The 12588-nt window shown below is 33.5% G+C and overlaps 1 protein-coding gene across 3 annotated transcripts; it reads right to left on the reverse strand.

The window, feature by feature from the left end:
• Positions 1-4151: 4151 nt before the first annotated feature.
• Positions 4152-10236, reverse strand: LOC114298012 (catalase isozyme 1-like). 3 transcript variants are annotated; one of them, XM_082916139.1, is made up of 3 exons: positions 10038-10236; positions 5634-5848; positions 4152-4539 (listed from the first exon to the last, which is right to left on the reverse strand). In XM_082916139.1, the coding sequence occupies exons 1-3, from the start codon at positions 10114-10116 to the stop codon at positions 4372-4374; spliced, it is 462 nt and encodes a 153-aa protein (XP_082772265.1). In that variant the 5' UTR covers positions 10117-10236; the 3' UTR covers positions 4152-4371. The 3 variants fall into 3 exon arrangements, with proteins under 3 accessions (XP_082772265.1, XP_082772263.1, XP_082772264.1); XM_082916137.1 differs by having other exon boundaries at positions 5634-5980; XM_082916138.1 differs by having other exon boundaries at positions 5587-5980.
• Positions 10237-12588: the final 2352 nt, after the last annotated feature.

A 12588-nucleotide genomic window follows, 5' to 3' on the forward strand; every position in this document is an offset into this window, starting at 1 on the left:
TGCCTCTTCATACGAGTAATTAACTGGTCTTTTAAGATGTTTAATAACATGTATTTACATGACCTTAAAAAATAAAAATAAAAAATAATAAAACATGATTGGCTGGGCATACAATCCTATGGTATTCTTAGAATGCTTGATAATTTTTTATCATCATATTCTTTTAGCCATTGATCACTCGGCAAAAATGGTTAGTTTAGAAATTGACATTTTTAATGATTTTTTAATTTTTTACAAAAATATATATAAAAAATAAAAAGAATGATTTAATAATTTGTAGTGATTTTTTGAATTTTTAACAGTTTTCGAGTTCTCAATTCATATTTTTTTTTTAGTATTTTTTTTAATATTTTAATATTTTTTTTTTGTTTTTTGCTTTTTAGAAAGGTACAAAGTTTGTCATTTTTTTTTAAATTCACTAAATAACAAAAAAAAAAATACAAAAATTCATTATATATATATTTGTATTTACTAAAAAAAAATAGATTTCTTCTCAAATATTTTACATTTTAATAAATTTAGATTAACTGTATCTAAACAAAAAAAAAAAATTAAAAATTAACTAAAATACGAAAAAAGTATACTAAAGTCTAAAGACAACAAAATACAAAACACAAAGAACTCAAAAATTATTTTTGAAGATTCAAAATCAAATACAAGTGTCTTCTATTCCTCTTTTGTTCAACCATGCAAGCCAGATGTGTCACAACTCACTTCCCGTACCTAAGGGTTAAGTATCGTGATGGCCAATAACTGAAGTTACCTCTGGCCAATTTTTAAATAAACAAATAAACGCAAGCGGAAGTAATATTAAAATGAAGGTACCAAAATAATCATCGGAGTTTCTATTTTTATTACAAAATATATTGGCAAAAAATGTCGATATTTACATATAAAAATATCTTAAAAGTGTTGTGTGTGTTTATTTCACAGCCCCGCAATCTAAGACTTCCAAAAGCTATTTCTGAATTGCATTGTTTCCTGAAAATTGGTAAACAACTATAAGCACTTGGCAGAATGAGAAATATTATACCAAGAGTATAAGCGACACAAAATAACCATGAATAGTTAATTAGGCCAAAACATTTACATAACTCAGTTTCGTAAATAAATCATTGGTAAACAAATCATTTAAGTGGCAGAAACTAAAATATAGAAATTATGTAAATAAATAACCATAACCACGGTGCCAAACAGAACAGAACAGAGGTCACAAGAGTAACAGTCAGAACAGAGGTACGGACTCAAGAGGTGGCTCGTACGGACTATAGAGGTGGCTCCCACAATAGTGTAGCATTTATCTCTGCACAGCACTATGCTCCGCACAAAACATAGGTCAATGGATCCATGACAAACAAAAGACCACAAAGTGGCCAAACAGAAGCCAATGGTTATTTAAGTCCCCCAAGCCGTGGGACTCCCGTAGTGGTACTTACAAAACATAATTGTATATAAGGTTATAATAAAATATTCTTTAAAAGTAAAGCAAACATATCCAGGTTTCTTTTTAAGCAAATGGGGTTCAGAAAATAATCCATGTAACTGAAATATTAATATAATTTATAATAATTTATAAAACATAACTTGTATAAAATAAATATGGTAAGTCAAAACATACGTAAAATAAATTATAGTGACTTAAGGTATAATATAAATCACTTTAACTTTAATACCTTACTCTTTTTTTTACTATCAAAAATCTTTTCAGCTCCTATTATTTTTTATTCCTTTCTTTCCTTTCTTTCACTCTTCTTTCTTTCTGTCATTTCTTTCTTTCTTTTTCCTTTCTCCACCTTTTCTTTCTTTTTCTCTCGCCGAGGTGAACCCGCTTCTCGTTAAATAGGGAGGAGAAACCATTCTCTCGCCAACACGTGGCCAGGCCAAATCATTCCGCAGATTCGTTCATTAATTTATAGATTTATACTTATTTTTTAATAAATATTTAAGATAATTATATTTTAATTTAATATTTTAATAAAACTGTATACATTAATTAATTCTTCATTAAATTATATTTTATCATATATCAACATAAAATTAATTATTTATTTTCCTATCACATCCATTATTGTTATTATTATTAATATTATTATTATTATTTATATTTTGACCCCTAAACTTTTAATAATTATATTATTTTACAAAATTACACATAATAATATATAATAAATTATATATTTTTCTAACTGTAATTAAATAATATTAGTATAAATTCTACAGAATAATTAAAAATATGAATTGTTACGAGATGCCCCATAACATTTAGATCTTGCATTTGATACACTATTTTTCTGTTTTTTCATTCTGTTCTCTAACAACATTAAAATTTCTAATAAAGATTTAGACCTCTTCCTTAAGAAAATTATTTAGATAAATCAATTTAAACCAAAAAATTTTCCTTTCAGCAGCCTCATTCATCACATAGACAATGGAAACTTGAAACTTTTTCGTCTTTTTTTTTTTTTTTTTTTTTTTTTTTTTTTTTTTTTTTTTTTTTTTTCTCCCTGGCTTCCATTCCCTGGCTAGCTGGCCAATTTCTCTTACTACAACTAAATATCGATTCGTTCTAAATTTGCTTATGCTAGGTGAACCAAATTATTGATAATTATGAATCATATACCGATTCCTTGGCAGACAATAAAAAAAATGAAAAATAACAAATTTTTTTAAGAAACATAAATAGTACTTGGCCTAACAAAGCAAGTTGAATGACAGTGCTCTTTTAACTTTCACCGAATGAACTTAATATAGTTCTTCCAGAACTAGTATCTATCAAGACAATGGAAGTAACAATTCCAAATAAGTAGATTTTTTTCCTAGCATACACACATTTGTGGACACACACACACACACACACACAAAGAAGAAGAAGAAGATTAACATTTTCACTTTACACACTTTCTTGATTCTAGGCCATACTGCAGTCCTTGCCTTCTTCTGATAGTTCCTTGCCACCCTGGTTGTAATCAGTATTAGTATTGGTAAGAGAGGAAATAACAGTAAAGAAAATCCACAACTTGTCATTCGATGTAATGGCAGCCATACAAGTATCATATGTTACTATGTGTGCAAACATTGCAATTTGCAATTCCAATTGCAAAAGGAATCTACTTGTGAGGCAATAGATCATTTGAAGAGAGGTAAAAAACCCAATTGGGTTGAATAAAATGAACAAACCATAAGATACCCAATTTTTAGAACCCATGATTGCCTGTCCTGCTTTATGTGGTTTAGAAACATTGTTGTTGATATTGTTGTTGCTAGACATAGAATCATCGGCCCACACACCACCTAGAGGACTATGCACGGTTTGATAGGTTGCAATTGCGATAAGTACAGCTATCACGAGCATGGTGTGTCGTGCTTCACTTGGTGAATCTCTATCCATGTTGTACCTGAAGTAGTCTAGCACCCGTTTAGCAGGAGATTGAGGTTGATGATTCGGTGTTGATTGGTCACTTGAAGCGTTAATTGCAACAATAGCTTGATTTTGATTCATTCCAGTTTGTGTTGAAGAGTGCAACTCTTCTCCCTTCATAGCTCTGGCTTGCCTAAGGATCTCCTCGGTTTCTCTATTGCCTGCTTCGCTTTGGGAAAAGAGCAAAACATCAAGAGCCACTGCAAGAAATAACACCTTTGCCGACCAAAAAATTGGTCGCTAAAAGCCCATTTTTAGTCAGCAAAAGTTATCCGTGACCAATTTTTTTAGTCGCTGCTTTGGTTGCCAATTGAGGATCGGGAAAAGTAATTCGTAACCAAAATTTTTATTGGTCGGAAAAAGTTAGATTTGCCGACTAAATTTTTGGTCGCTAAATATATCATTACTGCGACTAATCCATTTAGTCGCTAAAACAATTTAGTCGCGAAAAGTGACTTATTCCCGACCAAACATGTTAGTCGCCAATTGTCACATTCCACGACCAAAAAATTTGGGCGCCAAATATCACATTCCACGACCAAAAAGTTTGGCCACCAATTGTCACATTCCATGACCAAAAGATTTGGTCACCAATAATCACATTCCACGACTAAAAAATTTGGTCGCCAATTGTGACATTCTAAGACCAAAAAGTTTGGTCGCCAAAAAGAATGTTTCCACTAACATGCAACAAAATAAACATGTAATTTATAATAATCAATCAAACCAACAATTCACCTAAATCATGAACATTCAACAAACTATATAAATCATCAAACTCTGAACCTGTTTAATTAAAGTCAACAACTATTATAAGTTTTCATTCACAAGTAATTCCAAACTACATATTCCTTCAATTAAAAATTCGCTTATAATCTATATAATCATCCAATTCACATCCATTTAGCATTAAAATTTAAAACATATTCCTTAAGTGAAGAGTAGAACTCCCTTCACAGAGCATCAATAGCTTTCATTGATTGAGCAGAAACAAAATTCTTCCGACAGTATTCATATCTAGCTACGTCTCTTTCAGCTTCTTTCCAGGCCTCATAAGCCCGAACAAGAGCAAGGTGATCACTGTAATCGCGTGAAAATTGTGCTTTTGCTACTTCTACTAGCTGCAAAGAGAAAGACACACAAATCAATTAGTGAAACAGATAAGACAAGATACTCAATTATCCAGCAAAAGCTATCTATTAGTGAAACCACAACTAAAATATCCAGTTAACAACTATAGACATAAAATTATAATAGCATAAAAAGTTGAGAAAAATCATGACGGATCCAAATATTAAAGTTATAATAGCATTGGGCTGCTAAAGGGATAGGAAAGGGAAACAAAATGACACTCTGGCACACTGTCAATGAAGATTTTGAAGTAGAAAAACATGAATCATCCATTATAATTTTGTGATATTGGCATGAACACAATGAATGATGAGAATCCACCACCCACTTTATTTTTACCTAAATTATATATATATATATATATATTAACTTGTTGTGCTGTGTAGGGAAAAAAATTTACAATGATGATATGACATGATTATGGATTCATGATATATTACTCAGTAATTATTATATAAGTATAATAACAAATCTCACTACATGTAAATGTGACAGGACTACATGTAAATGTGACAGGCACACATTACATCAAAATAGAGCATAAGCCAGAGCTAGCCATTGCAACCAAGGCTGCAACCCCAGCTGCAGCAAGACCAGGCCAGGTCAACACAAGCAAGGCTGTAGTACCGGCCGCAGCCAGAGCAGCTAAAGTCAGAACAGATAGGGCTGTAGCTTCAGTCATGCTCACGTGTTATAAAGAGAACTAGCATAGCTGTTTCAAGTAGTTAGGCTGTTAGAATTAAACCGTGGTTAGATTAGTTTGTTATGATTAGATTAAATATAAAAGCACTGAATCTTTGTAATCAATTCATCAATCATGGTTTTTGCTGGGTTAAAGGAATTGAGCCAAACAAGTGTAAGGATACTATAGCTTTGAGTACAATAAGAAAGAAAGTTTTGATGCAAAAGAAAAACTCAGTAAAGATTGAAACCTCAAGGCATGCAATTTTTAGGCATCTAAAATAGCTATCAAAACACAAGTAGTTAGAAGAGGCTATTCATAGTGCTGGAACAGGTAAACCAGATACCAGCCTAACCTTTCCCAGTACTTGCACGAAAGAGAAAATTCACTAGAGAATGTCACCTCCACATCCCTATGCATGAAATTCATGAGACCCTCATGGTGATTGTTGTGATGAGCACACTTGGGAGCTTTAGCGGGGAGCTGCAGATAGTTAGGTCCAAGACGGTGCCTCTGGGTATCAGCATAGGAGAATATCCGAGTTTGAAACAGCTTATCATCTGAATAGTAGACACCAGGTACGATGATAGTAGGGCAAAATGCACGCTGCTCATTCTCTGCAAAGAAGTTATCAATGTTCTTATTCAAGACCAAGCGGCCCATAGGCTGCAGGGGTATCATGGGTGACCTCAAAAAAACCCTTTGCACTGGCCTTGCTTGCATGGACAACACGTTTTGGGATACGCTCCCTGTCAAAATTGGCAAGTTTCTCCACCAAATGATAATCCCCAAGAAGAATTGGACCCGACAAGTGGAGTAAATTTATATTATACATCATTATGCTAAGCAAAATTTTGAATGGCAGCACTTGAAGAGTTAAAGCAAACAGAATATTAGTCTCTTAGTATTGCACCACTGATTTCAGCTGTCCACCGTTAATAATTTCATTGCCGAAATATATTAAGAAGTATGTATCTACATCTCAAGCACACATGGCAGATGTTGTTTGAACATCACATGGTTATAGCTTTCAAACGAAAAAGCCACAAAGTTTGCCAATTGATTTCAGAAAGAAACCTCTCTAAATCCCTCATGAACAATAGGGAGTTCTCATGCATATAATTAACAACAATTTGATAAATGAAACAGTTCATAATTTTAAAGACAATATAGAATGACTTAAATGCCCTTGATTCTACATTAATTTTAACACGAAGCACTTAGATCTATGCATATGCTGACATTTCAAGAATAAACAGTAGACATTTTTATATATCAGAAGATACTACGTGAAAACATTCTAGCTAGAGCGAAAAAAATAAACTTGAAAACCATAATTGGCAACAATAGAAACAGACGAGTAAACAAAAATCTTTAGATAGCTGCAAGCTCCAGAATATGAATCTTCTAAATTTCGTACTTGGAGAAGGCAAGTTCAAAACTTATTACAACTCTTCATATTGGCTATCTGTCAATATAACATCTGGTATATATATCACACAAGTTAAAGAATATTTACAAGGAATATTCTGGACACCCAAATGACAAGAATGATAAGATGACTGTCATAATTTTTTTTTGCTCCCCTTTTACAATCACAAGGCAATTACAAATTTATAATTCTAAAGTGCTCTGAAACATGGTTCACACAAAAAACTATACTCCGTCCATATCTAAACAAATTGAACAAAACAACAATACATACATATCAAACACGTTAAAAAGATCTCGTCAAACAGAGAGTAATCATTGACTAGCTAAAAAAAAAAGTCCTATCATCAAAAACATACAACTCCGGGGACTGATAAAACATTGTCAGGTTCACAAATTAGAACGGATAGATAGTATAGATAAATAAACAAGGAGGAAATCTATAGTGTACACCTCTGAAAAGGGACACATTGTAAGAAAGTTATTATTTTTTTTGTGGTGAAAGTTACTAATTTTCTGGCATGTTATGCCAATTTGGGGTAAAAGTTAAAAATAGGAAATTTAGTGATTAGAATATCAGCTATTGATACATCAGAGCATCAAGGCCTACAGCAGGGGGTGCACCAACCAAAGAGGTTCTTGAAGTAAAAGTTATACTTTTTGTGGTTTGGAAAAAGTCATTTTTTTTTGTGGTGAGAAAAGTTATAGCATTATGTTACAAAATTTTATAATATTGTTATGAAGTGCATGGCATTTCCCTAATCAAGAGAGACCAGTACTCGAAAATCTGAAGATAGAAAACCAAACAACATAGATAAAACAATCACCACAACTCTGTTTGGTTTATAAGAAAGCATAAAATGAAATCTGTTTGCTTATCCCGTTTTCAAAATGGGATTTTGAGTTTTCAGTTCGTATTTTTTTATTTTTGATGAATTTTTAAAAATATTTTGGTCAATTTTTTTTAGATGCATCTAATCTACAATACAAGAAATAACACCTTTGCCGACCAAAAAATTGGTCGCTAAAAGGCCATTATGTTGACTAAACTCACCATTTCATGGTATCACCAAGCTTGTACATTAAAAACTGAGGACCACCTATGTACTAAGTTAAAAATAAATATGTTAAAGTATACACAAAAATTAAAATGGGACTCTTGTTAAAATGTTGGCCATGTAACAGCTCTATGAAAAACTCCAATGGACTAGCTAAGCTAAAAAAGTTGTTTGATGTCTCACCATTTTTGTGATGAGACATACATGTGGTTTAAAGACTGGTTTATTTATTGCATACATCTCCCGTTTAGTGATTTTAGGAACTTATAATTTATGTTGTTGACATTTTGGGTTTCCTATTTAGCTCAACTATTGGATACTTGCATAGGCATGATCCTAACCAACCAAGGAATACCTTTCAAGACTTCCCTCATTAGAACCAACTTGGGAAATTTATTCATGTCCTTCTCTCATCCATAATGTCTTTATGAAATGGTTACGATGGCTCTTCTACTGTGCCTGAGTTTATGTAATTCTATATTAAGTAATTGGGATATTGCCATTGTGTGTACTTTAGGATTGGGGGTTGAGAGAGATTGTTTTTGTGATGGAAAGAAAAAAGAAATGAAGTATGGTGATAAGACTGTCAATTTACCCCATGTTTTCTTATCACCCATTAGTCGGATTTATATCCTCTCCTCTAGTCATTGTTAATTTTTTCATAATTGGAATAAGTACAAATCTCCCAAATTCTGCTAAAATCAGATTGTGTTGATTGTAATGAGCTCCTTATAGAAGTGATCTGGACCATTTTCTAAAGGCACTGCACAATACAGAGCAACATGAATGGATAACCTGCATTTGCGGTAACTAGTAAAGCAAAGCAAAGCATGAATGGCTGTAATTTTGATAATTGTCAGGAGAGGTCTTTGTAATTTGCCCTTTAAGATTTTTGATGAAATACCCAAGTTACTTGGGTGTGCTAAAGTATTGGGTTGCTGCGATTTATCAACTAACATTCAGGTGGGTAGCTTATTGTTGTTTTCAAAAATCTTTTTCCCTAGAAAATGTTTTCAAGATGGCAACCAAACAACAGAAAATAAGTAAATCATAACCATTTTACCTGAAAAAGTTTTACGTCAAAACAAATGGAGCCTTAATAAAATTTTTAACACCAGCTTTATCCTTAGTCCAAGGTTTTATAAGTAACAAATATGATAAGATGCACCAAGTATTTCAGTTTTGGGTTATCTATTAAAATAAAAACAGAAGAAAAACAAAGAAAAAAAAGAGACCATCATCTCCAATATCCAAAACTGTAATTCACGTTGAAACAGTCTCCATCTAAAAAGAAAAAGTCTCAATCCATGTTTGCAGTTTCTTATCATTTTCCTAATTGCTTCTATAGTTTGTTCTGGGAGTCTTTCAGAAGTGTTCTAGGAAAAACAAGCTAGTCGAGATGCGCTTGATCCTTATTAAGATTGTCAGTACGTTGTAAATGAACCAAGCACATGCTATGTCTAGATCACACTAGAATAGATATGAAGCACACATAAAACAGTATATTCAGAGAGGAGACAGAAAATAAACAGAGTAAGATAAACAGTATGTAGGACAGAATAATCAGGCATACGAGATCAGTGAGACATGTATTCACTGTCCTAAAGCCGCCGTTCCTCCTCAAGGAAAAGTACAATGACGGATTGCAACAGCTCCAAGAGTCCACCCAGATGCTCACAACCTCTTGTAGAGTTATGTCCACCATGAGTTCTACTTGAGGTTCTACTCTCTTGTCTTCAGCAACACTATAACTAGTAGGAGTTTCACTAACTTGACATGAAATTCTAGTTTGGGAAGGATAGATGTGTTCAAAGAATGTGGCAATGTTATTGGATATTTCACTAATCTTGTAACTAACCACTACTATTTTGGGCATATCTTAAGCAAACAGTATCCATAGTTTTAGACCTTATTTCCTTCCTCTTGGGTTCAGCCATTCAAGAATGACTACCTTAGCTAAACACTCCACGACCCTCTCTTCTTCCAAATCTCATATGGGGTCTTATCATTATCTTTTATAGTTACTCTATTCAAGATTTTCTAGTAACTTGGTAACTGGTGAAGGTTGGAGACAGGCGTTTGATCTAAGATTTGAGGGCAAAGCAAAGCAAAGTAGAAAATCAAAGAGTTTTGGGTGAAAAGTGAGCAGAACAGAAGTAGAACAAAGAAACACAAAATGAAGATGTAACATTAACAGAGTCGAAGATCTGAAACCCTTGAAAGAGAGGACAAAGATGTGAGATTTAACTGATGGAGAGAGAGAGAGAGAGAGAGAGAGAGAGAGTATGAAGAAGAAAAAGAAGAAGAAGTAGGGTACCTTGATCATGTCGATGGGTTGGATAACATAGGTAGCGAGCGAGGCTCCGCCATTGACGAAGGGTTTCACTGCGGGCCATACTTCTATCGATTTTGGCTTCTTCTTTCCCATTTCTTCTTTTGTTTCTCCCTGCAGAAAGAGGTCGTAACAATGGTGGAGTAAGGGTTGTGTGAGTCACTGTTCCCCATCGGTCTCTCTCTCTCTCTTCTATGCTAGAGACAGGGGAGATTAGGCTTTTAAAAAAAAAAAATTCGATTTTCCTGATACAAAACGAAGTCGTTTTACAAATAAATTTCAATTTCCAACTTCAGGTTTCAAATTTTCCTCCCAAACTTTTGGCAGCCAAAAGACCAGATTAGTCGCAAAAAAGGCACCTTCGCCGACAAACTTTTTTAGTCGCCAAATCTCAATCAACGGCAACTAAAATATTAATCGCTAAAAGTAGAAATTTGGCGACTAATTTTTTTTGGTGGCTGAAAATAAGTTTTTGGCGATCAAATTTTTAGTCGCCAAAGAAAAAAAATAATTTTTATTTTCCATTCAGCGACTAAATTGTTTTACTAGCCAAAACTCAATATACGACAACTAAAATATTTTTGGTCGGGGAAAATAAGTTTTTGGCGACTAAAATTTTGGTCGCCAATTCCACAACCAACTTATTTTTGATCTTCCGCGACTAACTTATTTTTTGGTGCCCAAAATGTGACCTTCTGCGACAAAATTTGTAGTTGGTTGCCAAAAGCATACCACTTTCTGCGACCAACTCATTTTTTGGTCGCCAAAAGATGACCTTCTGCGACCAACTTATATTTGGTCGCCAAAAATGATGATCATTCTCGACTAATTAATATTTGGTCGCCAAAAGGTAACTTTCAGCTACCAACTTTTATATTGGTCGTGAAAAGTAGTCGCTAAAAGTGCAGATTCTTGTAGTGAGCTATGAGACCTTTCTTGTTCAAGGAATTTATCTTTAATGCCCATTAGAGACAGCATTTTTCTTAAGCGCCAACTCAATCACCTACTCACAATTTTCAATATCACTTGCTAAAAAAATAAATAAATAAATAAATAAATAACAAACCAAGAGAAGTTACATAGGAATAGGGTCAAGGATCTTCTGTCCTTAGAATCCCATTCCCTTATGTCCAATGCATTCCCAATTGTATGATGTGGTGAGAGTCACGAAACGCAGGAATCTTGAGGCACGATTGTGTAATTGAGAGTGCAAGGGTATAAAGATTTGGGAGAGGGGTGGGAAAAGGATCTTGGCTACCTCACAATTTTCGGTCTCAATTTTTTTTTCCAGATTAGAAGCAAAGATAGAAAAACCAGATAGAAATTGTAAGGAAAACAACAAAATTTTAAGCAGAAAAGTCATAGAATAGACACAGGGTAACTTTTTCATAATTTTTTTTCTATGTAACATTTCTCAAAATGAAAACGTGAGAAATAACATAGGTAGACCGAGTATACCTCCTACTGTTTTTTTGAAACTGCAAGGTGCAAGAAAGTGTTCCCTTGGTCATCCTTCCTATTTAAGTCATTCTCTTTGTTGAATTTCTTGAGATGTTTCACCAAGCCTTTGAAGGTTTCAAATTGGTTGTTCTTCATAGCCAAGTGAGGAACTGTCTGTCCTCGGGCTGTCACGTCTATTACAGAATCTGCACTAGCTAAAATCAATTCTCTTATCACATCGACCCTGCCTTTGATTGCCACGTAGTGAAGGGGAATTCTTCTTTCTCTTCCTTTAACTAGGCAGAGTTTGTGATCTACTTTCAAAAGTTCATTCACAATCTCAACGTGCCCCTTAGCTGAGGCAATATGCAATGGACTCAAACCACCTTCGTTGAGTTCTTAGGAAAATTCTTTCCTCAATTTCATGAGCCAACCATAGAAGCAATATGTAAAGGAGTTTCTCCATTTTCTAACGCGGAAGTGTAGAGAAAATGAGGATTATCTTCAATCAATTTCATAAATTTTTCAACATTTCCTATCCAAGAAGCCTGGAACAGCCTTCTATCCATCCTTGTAGATAAATCCCACAACTTGAAAATATATCGACCTTGGATGTGCTTTTGGAGAAACAAGATTTTAAACTGCTGATGAGTAGCACTTGTTATATTTTATTTTTGAAGTTTTTGACTATGGATTAATTTATCTAATGAAATTTGAATTAGGACACCATTTCAACTGATTCCCATCATTCCTTTTGTAAATATTGAAGTTCATAGTCACCCAAATGACATTGCTTCATGGAATTAAAAACAAAATAAAATAACTTGAGTATCACAAGCATAAGAATCCTTTATCTCACTTGCCTATTGAACAATTTTTCCATAAATTAATTGCTAGAGTAACAACTTTCTTAATAATCCAATGTAAAAAAGAAATACTATCCTCCTGAAAGTTTTGAGGTGTAAATTGTCCCCATACATATGTCTCTATAACATCTCAAATTATTAGGCAAGAGCTCTCTTCAATCAGCAAACAATTCTCATTTCTTGTAGGACTTTCAGTTTTGAATCCAAATCCATTAAGATAGTGTTTAAAT

The sequence above is a fragment of the Camellia sinensis genome, chromosome 2 (genome assembly GCF_055761805.1).
Source record: "Camellia sinensis isolate YWXY chromosome 2, ASM5576180v1, whole genome shotgun sequence".
Classification (NCBI taxonomy): domain Eukaryota; kingdom Viridiplantae; phylum Streptophyta; class Magnoliopsida; order Ericales; family Theaceae; genus Camellia; species Camellia sinensis.